We start from the raw sequence: 15,786 nt of genomic DNA, 5'->3' as shown, positions 1-15,786 counted from the left end.
GAGGAGTCCGGAAGAGGGAGGGGAGGGGAGGGGAGGGGGATGTTTACGTCATGGGCGGGGTACGTTATGTGTACCCAATTGATCATTGGTTGGGAAGGGTTCGAGACTTTTCGCCGCGCAAGTGGTCGGTCTTCGTCTTCGTCCGCGGAAGTACTGTTCTTGTGTCCCCAAATGAGTGAGGAAACGCCCTTGGTCACGTTTTTGACGTACTTCTTGTGCCAGGAGCCGGTGGTAACAGTCGAGCTCGTAGAAGGGGACCACTCGGCTGCGGAAAGAGTTCCAGGCAAGGCCATTATTTCATCGGTTTAAAACAGCCCAAAAAGTGCGCCCGAACTCAAGGCAACCCGAACTTCCGGCAGCCCGAAGCCTAGGCAGCCCGAACAGCCTAGAGAGCCCGAACAGCCTAGAGAGCCCGAACAGCCTAGGCAGCCTCCTCCGCTAACCAGGCCTTGGCCGCCGCCTCCGCCTCCGCCAACTGGCTAGTCTCCACCCGAGCGGGCTTCCCGTCCTGCAGCACCATCATTTCCAGAACCATCGACTTCTCTCGCGAGTTCTACAACACACACATCGTACCACACACAGAACACAGATCAAACACACAGATCGTATGTATCACGATGCACCGTACCACACACAGACCGTACAACATGTACTCGTGAACGGCGAGGGGAGAGGAGGGGATTGGGAGGCGTACATCTTCGTGGTGTTTATGTAAGAGTTTAGCGAATTCTTGGACGCCCTGGCGGACAGTCATGTTGGGCATGTCTATGTTTTCGAGGTCGGTCTTCGCTCCGGCGGCGCCTTTGCCCTGGCAGTTGCCTCTATATTTATAGGCGGCACCGGTGGGGTCGATAAGCCAGAGACACCAGTCAGCTTGTTCAGGTTCCTTGGCGAGTATTCCGTGTTGGTCGACAGCCTTGTCGGTGGTGGCCATGACGGCCGCGCCTGCACCGACGAACGGTTGGCGTTGCCGTTGTTCGTGTACGGCGATCATTAAGGAGGCACCGACAGGCCGCGTGGACCAGACAGCAGTAAAGCCGTGGACGTAGACACCAACTCTGTCGGCAAGGATACTGCCTGGGATCGGGACACCCCAGACCCGTTGGTATTGTGCGCACTCCTCACGACAATGGTCAATTAAGTTTTTGCCGTCCGGAAGCGACCCCGTAACGATTGCACACGCGTGTGCAGCCAGTTTAAATAACCTCGTCCGCGGTGCCGCCAATGGGGAGAGCACCCAATTCTCCGAACCTAGCACTACACCGTCCTTAAATATACCCGCAACCGACAAGGCACCGTTACCAACCGCCTTACACGCATACTCCACTTGAAACACTTTCCCATCCGGGCTGAACGTCGACACAGACAAGTCGTACCCAGACGCCATTTTTTTTACAAAATCAAAAGCCAAAGTTAGAATACCACAACCAAAACCTCCACGCAGAATTAACGGCAGAATGAACATGCCGAATTAAGAGTTAATTGCAAGCAGCTATCTAAAGTTCTATAGACCTAAGTTAAATAAATAATGGTGGTGTGCCAGGTTCTAGGGAATGCACCATCCGAGATGGAAACAGCCACCAGCCCTGATCCTTGCTAAATATTGCTAAATACAAACCATTCGCTAAATAGTATTTGAATCCGATCATTGTAAAGTACCGATCATTGGCACCAAGTGGCCGTCGTTGATATGTTGGCCGCAGTAGAGTCATTGTGCAATACGGTGCAGTCGGTCATTGTTCATTTCTGATATTACCATTCATTTCGGAATGTGTGCGCGTAGAGAGTGTGTGCGCGTAGAGAGTGTGTGCGCGTAGAGAGTGTGTGCGCGTAGAGAGTGTGTGCGCGTAGAGAGTGTGTGCGCGTAGAGAGTGTGTGCGCGTAGAGCAGTCAGTTGTTGACGTTGATGATGATGGAAGACGGTCTGGTCTTGAGTCGACGGCTGGCGGCGCTCCAGCTGTTCCTGGCATGGTGGAGTGAGCGTTCATCGGTTTTAGAGCACACGTGTGTGATGCCGCCTTGGATTGCATCGCATTGTGGTGTAGTGTCTCTTTGGGCTGCAGCGAGGCCGAGGAGGCCGCCGATCCAGATGAGATTGGTCCAGGAGAGGAGGAAGGCGATAAGTTTGATAAGATTGTTACGTTCGTGGCGGCAGATCATCCTAGTAAGTGTGGGGTTGACACAGCCGGGTGCCCAGCGGTCTTTGAGGAAGCCGATGAGGATGGGGCCGGGCACGTCTCCGATAAGGTGGATACCAAGCGTGTATAGTCCTAAGCCAAACGAACGTTCCTTCTCCGCGCAGGCGCTCATCACACCCAAGTTGAGCGATGACTGAACCATACACACCACCAGTAACCCACCTGCCAAAGTCAACATAGCCAAGTCCGCGCGGTCGCTGTAAAGGAACCAAGGCGACGTCAGACTAACCACACAACCAAAGAACCCAAACGCACTAATGATCGCCGTACACGCAAACGGCGTCTGCTGCCGGACCAACTCCTCCACTGCTGCCGATTCGGCCCGAGCACGAGCACGGTCATTAGCACGGTCATGAGCATGAGCATGAGCACGAGCACTCACCGGCCGGGAAGGGACAGCACAGTGAGAGACTTCACAGGGAGATACACACCCTGTACGATTCGGCGACCTCCGGTTCGGCGACCTCCGGTTTGGCGACCGCTGAGTCTGTCCCCCGTCCGGTGACTCCAGGGCCGGGGAACAGATTAGTTGGACCGCACTGGTCCGCCGATGGAAGTCCAAGACGAGCTGACACACGTAGCCTCCTGCTAAGGTTCCCACCGAGCCCACCAGTACGGCCACTCCACCCATGGCCGAAGCCGCCTTGAGTTCTGTGGAGAAGATCTCCAGTGCCGTTAAGAAGGAGGTCCCGAAAGCTGAGAGAGTCGCAGTTACCGCTGCCTGTGCCGCACCCGCAACCAAAATGCAGCCAAATAACCAGTAGTTCATCCGAGCAGATTTGGGGGAACCGCTCGTTACAGGACCAACGACAGAATCCAGCTCCTCCTCATCATCACACAGCCGCGCCGTCAAGGCCACGGCCGTCTTCTCATCCGCCAGTCGCTCGCAAGAATCCTTCCAGGATGCACGCACACCCTCGTCTCCCGGACGCCAGCTGGCTGCGAATTCCGTCGAATTCGCGTCCGTTGAATTCACGTCTAAACTTTCTTGTAACGCCACTCGCCCAGGGAGGTCTTGACCCGAAGAAAGGTCGGGTACCCAAGGAAGGTCCGCTTCGGCGTAGCTGGTGGTCCTCGCCACAGGGTCGCCTGACCCCCGGCCGGGGTTGGTTCTAGTGCGGCGATGTTCAGCTGCCAGCAGAAGTCCCAAGTCCCGGGCCCCTCCACTCCGGCTGCGTTCGTGCGCAGTACTTCCACGGGCTTGTGGGCTGTCCTGCCTCGAGCGCAAGCCGCCAGACCGCAAGCCGTTAGATCGGAGGTCGCTGGCCCTTATGTCTTGTTCTACGTCGTTGGGTGGCGCGTCATTTTGAATTGAGCCATTGCTGCTCATTGCCGGACCATTACTCATCGAGTGCCCGGAATGGGACTGTCCGGGGGACTGCCCGGAGTGGCCAGAATGAGTTTGGTTAGGCCGTCTGGTTGCGACTTGGGTGGCTGAGAGCCTTTGCGTGCCTAGTGCATTGTAGACGCGGTCTAGTCTGGGGGATTGGTCGAGACGTGGCGAGGGCCAAGCAGGGGGTGACTTGGGTAGAGCGACTTGCCAAGTGGGGGCTGCCTTGGAAACATCAGCTTTGACCTTCCACGGTGAGGCACCATGAGCGGCGGGGAGTTTGCTTATCTCCAAGGCGGCTGCGACGGGCGCCATGGCGAGGACAGCGATGAAGAGGAAGGCTGAGGGAAACGAAAGTCCGATGAGCGGGAGGGCCGAACTCAGGACGTACCCACAACTCACACCCAGAGGCATCAACGCGTAGAAGATGCCCAGGAACACGCCCTTCGACGCCGGGGGCTGCGCGTCCACCAGCACCGGCGTCAACAACGTGGCAAAGGCCGCCTCGCCCACACCAGACAAACCGCGGAAGAAAAATAGCAAGTTCAAAGCGCCCATGTGACCGGCGATAAAACAGCCGTACACTGCAACAGATGGTGGTAGTGGGGAGGGGGGGAGGTGATCTTGCGCGAAGGAGGGGAGGTGATCGTGCCGAAGGGGGGGAGGTGGGCGTGCGCGAAGGAGGGGAGGTGATCGTGCCGAAGGGGGGGAGGTGGGCGTGCTCGAAGGGGGGGAGGTGGTCGTGCCCGAAGGGGGGGAAGTGGTCGTTCCCGAACCGGTGGGGGGGGCCCGTAGTCGGGTGGCGCTTACTGGAGACGACCCAAACAATGAGACCACCAGCGACGAATTGTAGCACTCGTTCAGTGCGGATGGACAGGTGGCTGAGGACAGGTGCGGAGAGGGCGAGGCCGGCAATGAAGATGGATTGTAGCACGCCGAAGAAGAGTTCCGGATTCCGGTGGTAGGTCTCGTGCTTCAGTAGGCTATTGATAACTTCCTGGTGGAGTCCCGGAAGGACGCCGCGGTCGAAGTAGATGAGGAAGTCCACCAACAGAAACAGACCGGACACCCACCGTATGTTGTGGAAGAGGAAGCCAGCAAGCATACTTGCTCGGCACCAATTTAGTTAGTTCTACACCGCCCAAAAGATTTTACGGTGAAGGTGGATCACCCCAGGAGGAGAAGACGGATCCAAGTTGGGTGGATGAGAGGGACTCCTGTCATGGAGCTCCGGCGGGGCGCAAAGCTGAGCTGAGCTGAGCTGAGCTGAGGGGTGTGCGGTGACGTGGTTCGGACTTGGGGGGTCTCTGACGAAAAATCGGTACAGCAGCCCGCCACATCTTGGCGCCGTGGAGCAGTGGTGATATGGGATTTGAGGGAGATAGGCAGGGAAGCAGGCAGGTAGGTATGTGTGCAAACAAAATCGAACGCGGCTCGCGCGCTAAAACTCGCCAACAAGCAGCGACAACCACACCTGCATTTAAATCAATTGGATTTAACGGCTTGGACTCAACGGCTTGGACTCAATGGCTTGGATTTGAATGAGATTGGTCCATAGACTTAGGTCCAGAGACCTAGCTCTCTATAGACCTAGGACCAGGGTCTATGAACCAGGGTCTATGAACCAGGGTCCATGGACCAGGGTCTATGGATCAGGGTCTATGGATCAGGGTCTACGATTGGGGGTCTACGGACCTGGGTGTGGAGACCTGGTTGTTATGCTCCAGGTCATTACAACCAGGTGAATATGGGACGCACGTCCTAACTATTGGGAGAACCTGGTTTGGTGTGTAGTGGTGTTAAAGAGGCCGTAGTCAGAGCGTTGAGCGAGGTTTTCGTCCGAGACCCGTTTTCTCCTGTCTTTGATGAAGGCGACAGTTGCTACTGCTTGTTGGAAATCTTTGATGCCTGCAGCGTCAGGGAAGGCGATCCAAACGTGTTTATCTGGTTGATCGAATGAGTCGAGGTAGGTCATTTTGATTGCATCACCGTTGAGTACAGATACTTCAACGGGGACGACGCTGTCTGAAGAAGCGAAAATTCGTTGAGAGTAATTGGAATAGTCAATGACAGTACGCATAACACCACCATCCTTATCACTGATGATCAGGTCAGGACCGTACGGGTGGAGCCAGAGACGTAAATGCTTCCGTTTCCAGACCATTTTCGCTGTAGACCAGAATGTGACCCAGAGGAGGACTTCCGTCTTCCAGAAACGAGCGACAGCGCGAGAAGTTACAAGTCTGTGTGAAGCGTCATCCAGTATTTTGCTGTACTTGTCTTGACGACGCTCGAAGTCGGGTAGGCTCGCTAAACATTTCGCACGGCGTCTTCCATTCATTACGCTTGGAGGTGGCAACACGTCGGGCCGAATGTACGTTGCGAGTGAAAAGTTTTGGCGTGCACTGGCGTGCTCCGAGCTCAGTGCACGTCGTACCACCAAGACCGCTCGTTGTAGCGTTCCCGCCTCTTCACGGGATTGCGTTCTGAACCATGCTGGTAGTCGCAGGTTGTGGAACGAGCACATTGTGCCCGCGTTTTCCTCCAACTCGCTCTGCAAGCTTGTTGAGAGGCCGTATTCCGCGAACGCCTTTCCTATCAAACCACTATCCACGTGCGGTTCCACCACCGGGTCCGGCAGCATCAGGCGACACTTGTTGTCTTGTATATTTTCCACCCGGAAAACGGGAGCCTTCGGACTCACAGTCACACGGACCGGGAAGGTCTCCAGGTCCCGCTTATTCGCCTTCAACAGCGTGGTCATACTCTTAGCTTCGAAACCGCCCTCCCTCAAAAACGGTTTCATCACATTGGGATCAATCATTTCAGCATTTGCAGCAGTCACCAACCATTCGGGAATTTCCACGTCCTCCGAACTGGAGGAGGACGAACTCGACTCACTAGGCGGAATCTCAGGCTCAGGCTCACGCGGAAACACCACTGGTGGCGGCAAACTCTCGCTACTGTCGCTCTGCGGATACTCCATAGACGGCTGCACTGAAGCCATCGACTCACTCGGCGCACGCACCATTTCGTGGTAACTTTCGCTTTCGCTCGCCAAACTAATGTACCGTGCCCGACGCTCCGGGAACCAGACCTGTTCTGTTACCGGCTCAACAGGTACATACACCGCTAACCGTGAACCTTCATAATCATGTACATAATTCATCAACTCCATGTTCTCTGACTCGTCCACAGAAAGGTCTTGATTCGCTCGCGCATACTGAGGCGCCTTTCGCACCGGAGACGCCTCATACGTCGATGGACTAACCTAAACATCTCACACCTTTTGCACACGTGTTTACACACGTGTTCACACACGTGTGTGGTTGTGCACACAAGCGCGACGGCCGGCTGCTTACCTGCTTCGGCTGGAACCCCAAAGATATTGTCGAGTCACTTGTCTTTCTCTGTTTCTCCTCCCTAATTGCTAAGATAAGATTGTCACCACGATCGGGGTCAAATAAGCAGACGGCTGTGTCGGGAGACCGCTGTCTCCCTTCATAAAAGGCGTCCGTCCAAAGTAGTGCCCCGTCCAAAGTAGTGCCCCGTCCAAAGTAGTGCCCCGTCCAAAGTAGTGCCCCGTCCAAAGTAGTGCCCCGTGTCGACGACCATGGGCGGTGGATCGACCATTGGAACTTAGGACCCTGGTCGCGACCATGAAGGTATGTGTATTACCTTTTCTCCTGGAAGCGATGTTTGGACTTCTATAGCGTTTGTCGGACTCCGAGGCAGACGAGCTGGAGTCGACTGAGTACGAACTCAGATCGGTAAGGGCGCTCGAGGACATAGACGAAAAATAGGTGTTTTCTTCCGCCGACATCCGGCAATAAAATTCTCGCACACTTCATGGACGTGGAGGTCACCAGACGCGACCTGTTGGATGACGATGATGACCTCTGCGAGTCGTCGCCCAGTCCGGTGACGACGGGTAGCCGGGTTGTACCGGATGACGGATCGAACAACTTGGACTTGGACTGGCTATTGCAAAGTAACAAGCCGGTACAGAGTGAGATGGTGCTGGAGATTCCCTCAGGAGATGTAGGAAACCCTGTCTCGCCCAGCAGTGCTTCCCCCATGGGGGGCGCTTCCTCCAGAGGCGGCGGGTCCTCCGGAAGTGGAATGCTTCATGACGGTTTTGAAGAGGCGACGGATAAAGAGACTGATCGGTTCGGCGAAATTCCCCGGCTGAAGGATTACCCGGAGTCGCAGACGTACCGCGCGACTCCGGCAATGGCCTCTTGCAGTCTGGAGGCACAGGAGAAGGTGTCCATTTTCATTTTACACAACGGCGAATGTTCAGTGGTGAGTTGGTTCGGTGACACGGCGCCGCAAGATGTGCAACAGGCGGTGTTGTGCGCCTGTGATTGCATGCTTGATTCGGGCATCGAGTTGCTCGAGTTGCGGAGACTTCGTGACGACCAGCAATTGAAAGAGTTGCGAGAAAAAGGTGAGGCCCGGCTTGGTGGTCAACTACTTCACGTGCAGTATGGTCCCGAAATGAGCTGGTACCTTCGTGGCCGTCGACTCGAATTTGAGGACTTCGGTCACAGCCTCGTCAACGGACAGCTCTACCTACTGCAACCGGCACGACAACGAGACGAACTCTCCGTCATTACCGGACACCGCTACCGACGACTCCTGGTGGAAATCCCACCACTCCGACATGTAGAGGCGACACGAGCTGTACGCAAAATGAGACTGGGAACCAACCTACTACGGACCACTAGTTTAGAAGACAGACACCTACGCTTCTTCCAACTCTCCGGAGACCTGCGTCGACTAATATGGTACTCCGGAAAGAAATGCAGCGCCGACACAACACGTACGTCTTCTACACGTTTCCTTACAATGCACGTGTGTTATTCCTTCCCTTTGTGTTAACCCATCTGCTGACCCACACGTGTTTCTTCCTCTAGTGGACTTGTCAGATGTTACCGAGATTGTGGTCTCGTCGCAGCCGACACTGCCGGAAGTGTTCAAGCCCTTGGCTTTCGGCGTTGTAACAAAGAAAGGACAAGAGCAACTCTGCGCCAAAAGTAAGCACTACGGGCATCTTACTCACTCGTGCCAGAAACTGACTGGTTACCAAGGGGGGCCGGGTTTGGACTGTGGTCTTGTAGACGAGAATGAATTTGACGTGTGGGTGACGGGATTGAAGGCGTTGGCTGCGCACTTGAAAGGCATGCGGATGAACAAGATGCAGTTGTTGAGTCACAGTCGTCGGTTTCGGACGATGGTGGAGCGTAATGACTTCCAGAGCCGGCCAGACGCGTTACCGCCGGTCACGACCGCGGACCTGGCGATGATTGTTCCTCAGGACCTGGTCACCCGGGCTGCGGCAGTGCAGCGGTACAACTCGCTTTCGCAGATGCTGGAGGCGATGGAGGGGAAAGTGGAAGAAATCGACTATCCCGCACTTGCTACGCGTGGTGCGGGCCAGACCGATCGTTCTGCGGAGAGCGCCACACAGAGTGGCTCGGCGTCGCCAGGGTTTGCGGATGAGTTGTCGCGGCTGTTCGAAGAGGAGAATGATTTCCAGATGGAGTACAAACAAATGAAGCACCTTCTGGTGACCACGCGGACGCTGCTGCAAGAAGTCAAACACGACCTGGACGCGCAACTGCAGCGTGGCGAAGTTACAGAAAACGTGAATGGAGAACCCGTGATTAAAGTCTGGGCGCGGAAACTGTGGATCGCCAACGTCGACATTGAAAACGTAAGGCACGTCCCCGCGCACACTACCCCTCTGTCCGACCCTGTCCGTACATATACCCTGTCGCCACAACATGTGCCTGTTAGATACGAGATATGTACTATCGGCTAACGAATGACTCTCCGCCTATAAGTTTGCATAAGGCAATTTCGGACATCCAGAAACAGCTGGAGGATGGCAAGGATAAACTGAGCAAGACGTGGCAGCAGCTGTTGGTGGGAGCCTCCTCGGTGGTCACGCCGGCGGTCCAGAAGCTCAAGCAGATGGCAGAGGCCGCAGCCCAAGAACAAGAGCGAGCCACGACACCTCAGATGGCGAAGCAACCAAGAAACTCCTTTCAAGAAGGATCCCCTCAGGAAGGCTCCCCTCAAGGAGGAAATCCACCTAAAAGAGGGAATTCACCTCAAAGAGGGGATTTACCTCAAAAAGGGGATTCACCTCAAAGAGGGGATTCAGTTCAAGGAAGAGGAGACCCGTTTCGAGCAGGGGGTGTCATCGCAGAGACGTACATAACAGACGGGCAGAACATTGAACACTCGGGGAACGAACACGCATTGGAAGAACCGCCTGCCCCGTCACCCGTTCCACTAGATATCATTACATCTTAGATAGGTCGGGTGTCGGAATTAATATTGGTCATGGCTGCTATTAGAATTGATATTAGAATTGAGCACACCTCATGCTGCGATGGCAGTTTACTCGCTTGAGGCTTAGGCTGAACAAGCAACCATTTTTTTAGGCCGAGGAGGAGGAGGAGGTGCCACGCAGGTATGTCGATCAAGCAGTGTGTGCGAGGTGTGTGCTAACCCGAGCTCTTTACGCCTCCTGTTGACCGCATGCATTAGGTAGCGTTTGGCAGCTCTGTGCTGTTCTTTTGTGAGTGGTTGTGCTTCATGGTTAGTAATTTTGAAGACCTTGGCAGGCGGTTTGGGAGAGATGGTGGTGCCAGCGAATCGGTATGGCTTATGGCCCAGTCTTCTTTTGTTGGCAAGCTGATTGCCAGTAAGAGTAATGTGGAGGTCTCCATTGGGCAGTATTTTGGGAGCATATTGTCTCAGAAGAGCACTTGAATTTTTGGAAGTCTTGTTATGCGGTTCTAAAGAAGAAGAAGAAGAAGGAGCGTCCACGGGGGTTGAGGGCGCGTGGGGAGTGTCCCAATCGTCGTCGTTGAGCAGAACATCGTCGATAAGTTCCCACTCCTGTTCGTTCAGCATCAATTCCAGTTCTGTAAGGACATGAGGGGGCAGTTTGATTTCCCTGAAGCTAGTGGTGTAATCGTAGTACGGCGCATACTCCAGCAGTTGTTCCTCGTACAGCATACCGACTCTCTGATGTCCCGCATTTGCCATGTGCGTTTGCACACCGTTCAAACTATAAAACTCCTTACCGCAATACAAACAGGTAAAGGAACTATAGACTTTGGAACCAAGAAGGCGCAAAAATCCCTCACCGTCGAAGCAATACGCCTCTTCCGGATATCGAAACGAAAATCGCGTCTTCATATACTCCATTACTCCAAGGTAACTGCTTGCAACCGTCTTGTCAAACAAACACATGCTACTGCTATACGGAATCGGACTCTGCTTCACTCTAGGACAACTATTCGGCACCACCCGGGCCTCCTCGGCTAGACCGCTTTCGGACGATGCTGCAGACACTGGCCGTCTGTGCGCTACAGACCGTGCGTGCTCGTGTTTGCAGATCTCTGCGAATTCCGCCTCCGATACCGGATCCAAGTCAGCGATGCGCCGCTTTAGATTGTACGAATGGCAGTCTGTCCTCAGGTGCTGTGCTTGCACCTCCCGGCTCTCGAACTGCAGACAACAAGGAACACACTATCAGAACAACATACTACCGGAACAATGCGCGAAGTGCTGGACGCAAGCACACACTGCCGGAATTGGCCAGAATGGGGCCGGGCTGGCTGGTGGGGCCGGTTTGTGTGTGGTGGGCTGGTGTAAGGGCCGGAATACTACACTATGTGCGCACGCTTCTGCTACATACGTGGTGTGCTGCACATACGATGTGCTCACACGGCGTACTGCACACGTGCGCGCCGGTGTGCAACCGCGCGTGTGTGTTGGAGGAATAACTGGGTCCGTGCAAGTGCATCCGCGCAACTACGTCTGTGCAGGTGTTTCGTACGGCAAACATAGCCGGGGCAGCTATTGGGGTCTTCGGATATATTCTACTAGCGTTTTAAAAAAGGGGTTCTCCAGCAGGGCTGGGTCGGTCACTGGCTCTTGATTAAACAAAACGCCCCAGATGGTCTGGGTTTCCGTCTCCGCTAGTTGGGTCATGTAGACACTCACACGGTCGCGAGTAGATTCATCGGCGATCAGGCTCTTGAGGGCCGCCAGGAACTGCTCCATTAACTCGTCCACTTCCTTAATGCCCATGTGCGTCAAGCGGTACTTAGACCGCTTCCACTCCAGGCTCTCCGGTACATGACAACATGAGCGAACCGCAGCCGTAAATTCGCGGGGTGCGCGATCTGGATGTGGTTCACGACATTGTAGACTCGAACTGTGAGCGGTCTGACCCCTCAGCTGCGGACGGGGTGCCTGGCACAAAATGGGACTCGGCTTGGTCAACAACATTCGGTCAAAAAACCACCGCTGCTGACTAAGAAACTCGTCCCCCAGTACGGGCGCTCAACCACCGAGCACTCGCCCCCAGTACGAGTGCTCTACCACCGACCCCACCGATCGTCCTACCCACCCAGTCGCCTTACCCAGCTGGCTGAATCCAGTCGGTCATCTTATTGCACCAGCGACCCCGGAGGCGGCGGCACGGGCGGTTGGGGGTCTATGGAGCGGGGAGAACGTCGCTCCACGTACAGCAGCGTTGAGGGCTGAGAGTTAGAGAGACTTGCGGGAGCGAATGTTGTGGTCGTTGGACCGAAGGAAGTGGTCCGGGCGACGGGGGTGGTCGGACCGGCGGCTGTTGGGGACGTCGTGGTAGCGGAGGTTGTGGTGGCGGGCACCGCGGTGATGGCCGAGGGTGGCATGTAGCGCAGCGGTTGGGACATTATACGACTGTGTGTCTGATTGGGAGCATCGTCCACCTGGACGTAATCGACTTGGTGCGTCACGGCTGGCCTCAGCGGCTCACGCTCGAGCGTGTACCTGCGTTCCCGGCGCTGGAGACCGTGCCGCACGCGGTGTTTGCGCGACCCATGACCGCCTTGCCGGTAGTCCTCCCGTTCGCGGCCAAAGGACGAGTCCTCGGCATATCGCAGGTCCCGCCGGCGGTCCTGGTGGTGGTCCCGATGGTCGCGGAGGTTTGGTCCAGGGCCGTACGGGTCGTGGCTGGAGGCGAGGGCCGGGGGAGAGAAGACTGCGCGCGGTGGCGCCTCGTGCAGGTCTTCGTAGCCGCTGTTTACGTTGCAGCACAGCGCAGGCGAAGCTTTTCGAGGTCGGCCGGGCAGGGCCCCGTAGTGGGTGCACGGCTCTTGCGGGAAGCAGCGGTGTGGGCCAAGCCCCATGGCCGGGTTCGGGCAATGCGGACCCGGGCCGTGCGCTCCATGGGGATGGGGACTGGGTCCATGGAGATGTGGACTGGATCCATGGAGATTGGGACTGGGTCCATGGAGATGTGGACTGGGTCCATGGAGATTGGGACTGGGTCCTTGGGGATGGGGGCCGTAGGCGTAAGCGGCGTGGTGGTTGGGGTGAATGAACATGGGTCTTTGGCAGACGGGGTTTCGGCAGCGCGCGTCTCCACAGACGGGTAGCGGCATCATTGGTTCACGGCGATACTGGTCGAGGTGTGCGCACCGAGGGTCGAAGGGCATGGGATAGTCGCGCATGGGTGGGTCTTCAGGCACAGCGGTGACAAGATCGGTTATTTTATTCTTTAGTGTACGCCCAATCGTACGTAGCGCGTTCGGTTGCACGCGGATGTCCACGTCCTGCAATTGCACCGTCACTACGCCTGGCATCGCGGTGTACGACATGCTCAGCGAACCTATCTGGCCACCCACTACACGTAAGTCCGTGTCGTTCTCCGCCAACAGCCGGTTAATGCTCTCAGGACGTACCACCAAATCCTTCACCACCAACCCGTCCACAAACGACAACTGAATCCCGTCCTCGTCCAACGCTACAAGAACAGGTATATGACAACAGAATATTGCGACCAGAAGGCAAGAATCGGAATGTACAGAATCGGAATGTACGGACCCAAAAACTCGGGTCAGAGGGAGAAACCGAAGCGGCATAGTAACGACCGTAATAACAGTCGTAATAACAGTCGTGATAACAGTCGTGATACCAGTCGTAAGGATGGCCGGATTAACAAGGGCAGAGCTTAACAAGGGCAGACGTAGAAAATTCGGGGAACATAGCAGCCTTAAAGACACCGCTCACAACCATCTGGGGCCGCGCTGCGATAACTATTTGGGATAGCCAGACATCTTCATCCGCAATAGAGCTTGCACTTACGTTCGCAGAAAGCCTTCAAGAAGTGGTTGAACGACTGCTTCAGAACCCAATCCATTTTCTTGGAATAATTCGTCCAGGTGCAGGGAGGGGCAGTGCACCCCCCAACAGGGGCATCGTCGACCTTTTAAGCAAACCAACGGCGTGGTAGACCGGCGCGGCAATGGCGCGCAGGTTCTTCAGCTTAGCGGTAATCCATCGGTGGTTCCACTGAGAGCACGGACTAGGGGGAGCACGGACTAGTGGGAGCGCGGAGTGAGTGACAGCGCGTTTGAGCACTATATGAAGCGGGCGCGGACGTGTCGGAACAGGGTGGATGCTGAGCAGACGGCTGTAACCGCATCCGGGCAGAACATGGGTAAATGCAGAAGGTGATCTGAATGCTCGACGAAGATTTGTTTGGAATTGGTATGCCACCTATGCGGGCTAAAAAAATGGGAAAAGAAGAATTGCCGGGTAACTCGGAGCCGGGGGCGGCACAACAACCTCAGTTTACCCCAGAAGAACTGAAGGGGGAGGTGACAGAGAAGGCCAAGAGCACGGGCGTTATTTACTTGTCTTCGGTGCCTGCCGGAATAAAACCCTGGCAGGTCGAGACTTTACTCTCGTCGATGGGCGATATCGGAAGAGTTTTCCTCAGACCGAATGAGAAAAAACCGGGATTGTATCGAGATGGCTGGGTGGAATTCCTGAACAAGAAAAACGCCAAGGTTTGTGCAGAACTCTTAAATACTCAACCAATAAACGATAAGAAGCTCTCTGGTGCCCTATGGAACATTCGCTACCTGCACCGGTTCAAGTGGCAGGACTTGGTAGGTTACCGGTTTATGGAGGCTTTCACCAAGAAGAAACGATTAGAGAGCGAAATATCCTCACGGAATCGGTCCACTCAAGACTACATTGAGAGGGTCGTCATGAAAAAAGAAGGCAAGAAACGGGCTTTAAGAGCCCGGAAACGCCGTGAAGACCAACGTGCGCTGAAAAACGGCGCGGAGTAACGCACGCGCACACGTGTGTGCACACGCTATTTCCGACCTGGGGATTTACGGGGGAATTTACATTCTATACAGACGACGAATTGTTACTTGCTGAAAATGGGTTCACGAGTTGCGGCTCGGTGCAAGACATCTGTGATGCGGCGCAAGACAACTGTACTGCAGCACAGGAAGTGTGACATAGGAAGTAATTACGGCCAAATTTGTTTCTAACGGCCAGCGCGTCATTCGGTGAAAGTGCGACAGTGAGCAAGGTTTGGAATATGGGTTCTTCTTCTCTCATTGGTGTGTCGTCCTCGTCGGAGACTTGTCCTTGGTCTTCTTGTTGGATGACGTTTATTGCGCGTTTTACGTATTGACTGAGCAGTCGGAAAGGTTCAGTGCCTTCTTGTTCGAACGTAGATGCAATCGCCTGCAAGCAGTCGGTGTCCCGGTCTACTGCTTTGATCAGTCGAGCGAAAAAGCCCTTCAGCTTCTCAGGGAAGACAGAATCTTTGGTTCGCTTCCTCGCTGCAGTGTAGCTGGATCCAATCTGCCTCCGAAACTCAGACTTCGCTGGTCCCGCTACTATATAGTCTAGCTCGCCTGAGCCACCGGTGATAGATGTAGTTGTCGAGCTCATCAAGGCAAGCTCATCACTGTTTTCTGCCAATTGACATACAACCACATCTGAATATATACTTATTACAACAGGGGACGAGGGTATTACAAGCCGGGGAGGTAGAGTCTGCTACTGGGATGATGTTGGGAGTAGTTTACCTTGTAGAGTCCATTCGCCTTGGTGCATGGTTGGGGTAAGGATGTCTTGGCAGATTTGGCATAAGAAGTCGCATTCATTCCGCAGTGTTTCGCAGTAAACCATAGTCCGGAAGGGCAGGGTCCTTATGGGGAGGACGGGGTCTTCCGATTTCTCTTGCCAGAGTGTAAGAACGTTAGGAAACATTTGCTGTAATGTTTCGTTGACGACCCGGGTCACTGCCTGTTGGGTATAGACTTCTAGCCAGGGCCGCAGCGGCGCTGTGGGGGCAGTGGCGGTGCCTTGCCAAGCTCAGCAGTTGCGGTAGTACATGGGCTGTGCGAATGAAGTGCATTTGATGTGTGTGCG

The 15,786-nt window shown here is 55.1% G+C and overlaps 9 protein-coding genes across 9 annotated transcripts; 2 read left to right on the top strand and 7 right to left on the bottom strand.

Annotated features, from left to right (window-relative positions):
- Positions 1 to 421: 421 nt before the first annotated feature.
- Positions 422 to 1,387, bottom strand: GNI_160280 (proteasome subunit alpha type; the record flags this gene model as incomplete). The annotated part of the gene is made up of 2 exons (XM_011136332.1): positions 422 to 553; positions 629 to 1,387. The coding sequence occupies 2 exons, from the start codon at positions 1,385 to 1,387 to the stop codon at positions 422 to 424; spliced, it is 891 nt and encodes a 296-aa protein (XP_011134634.1).
- Positions 1,388 to 1,890: 503 nt separating this feature from the next.
- Positions 1,891 to 4,633, bottom strand: GNI_160270 (major facilitator family transporter; the record flags this gene model as incomplete). Its single annotated transcript, XM_011136331.1, has 2 exons — positions 1,891 to 4,112; positions 4,339 to 4,633. The coding sequence occupies 2 exons, from the start codon at positions 4,631 to 4,633 to the stop codon at positions 1,891 to 1,893; spliced, it is 2,517 nt and encodes an 838-aa protein (XP_011134633.1).
- Positions 4,634 to 5,293: 660 nt separating this feature from the next.
- GNI_160260 (hypothetical protein) lies at positions 5,294 to 7,351 on the bottom strand (the record flags this gene model as incomplete). The annotated part of the gene is made up of 2 exons (XM_011136330.1): positions 5,294 to 6,799; positions 7,175 to 7,351. 2 exons carry the CDS (start codon positions 7,349 to 7,351, stop codon positions 5,294 to 5,296), a joined length of 1,683 nt encoding a protein of 560 aa, XP_011134632.1.
- A 26-nt stretch (positions 7,352 to 7,377) lies between these two features.
- On the top strand, positions 7,378 to 9,852 carry GNI_160250 (hypothetical protein; the record flags this gene model as incomplete). The annotated part of the gene is made up of 3 exons (XM_011136329.1): positions 7,378 to 8,214; positions 8,489 to 9,247; positions 9,331 to 9,852. 3 exons carry the CDS (start codon positions 7,378 to 7,380, stop codon positions 9,850 to 9,852), a joined length of 2,118 nt encoding a protein of 705 aa, XP_011134631.1.
- Positions 9,853 to 9,954: 102 nt separating this feature from the next.
- Positions 9,955 to 10,755, bottom strand: GNI_160240 (C2H2 type zinc-finger protein; the record flags this gene model as incomplete). Its single annotated transcript, XM_011136328.1, has 1 exon — positions 9,955 to 10,755. One exon carries the CDS (start codon positions 10,753 to 10,755, stop codon positions 9,955 to 9,957), a length of 801 nt encoding a protein of 266 aa, XP_011134630.1.
- A 654-nt stretch (positions 10,756 to 11,409) lies between these two features.
- On the bottom strand, positions 11,410 to 11,844 carry GNI_160230 (hypothetical protein; the record flags this gene model as incomplete). The annotated part of the gene is made up of 1 exon (XM_011136327.1): positions 11,410 to 11,844. One exon carries the CDS (start codon positions 11,842 to 11,844, stop codon positions 11,410 to 11,412), a length of 435 nt encoding a protein of 144 aa, XP_011134629.1.
- Positions 11,845 to 12,005: 161 nt separating this feature from the next.
- On the bottom strand, positions 12,006 to 13,466 carry GNI_160220 (hypothetical protein; the record flags this gene model as incomplete). The annotated part of the gene is made up of 1 exon (XM_011136326.1): positions 12,006 to 13,466. One exon carries the CDS (start codon positions 13,464 to 13,466, stop codon positions 12,006 to 12,008), a length of 1,461 nt encoding a protein of 486 aa, XP_011134628.1.
- Positions 13,467 to 14,120: 654 nt separating this feature from the next.
- On the top strand, positions 14,121 to 14,684 carry GNI_160210 (putative pre-rRNA-processing protein; the record flags this gene model as incomplete). Its single annotated transcript, XM_011136325.1, has 1 exon — positions 14,121 to 14,684. The coding sequence occupies one exon, from the start codon at positions 14,121 to 14,123 to the stop codon at positions 14,682 to 14,684; it is 564 nt and encodes a 187-aa protein (XP_011134627.1).
- A 64-nt stretch (positions 14,685 to 14,748) lies between these two features.
- GNI_160200 (hypothetical protein) lies at positions 14,749 to 15,624 on the bottom strand (the record flags this gene model as incomplete). Its single annotated transcript, XM_011136324.1, has 2 exons — positions 14,749 to 15,350; positions 15,441 to 15,624. 2 exons carry the CDS (start codon positions 15,622 to 15,624, stop codon positions 14,749 to 14,751), a joined length of 786 nt encoding a protein of 261 aa, XP_011134626.1.
- Between the last annotated feature and the right edge of the window lie 162 nt (positions 15,625 to 15,786).

This window comes from Gregarina niphandrodes (genome assembly GCF_000223845.1).
Source record: "Gregarina niphandrodes unplaced genomic scaffold scaffold00048, whole genome shotgun sequence".
NCBI classification, from domain to species: Eukaryota; Apicomplexa; class Conoidasida; order Eugregarinorida; family Gregarinidae; genus Gregarina; species Gregarina niphandrodes.
Note: the sequence above shows the minus strand (reverse complement) of the source record. Positions and strands in the feature narration are given on the sequence as shown.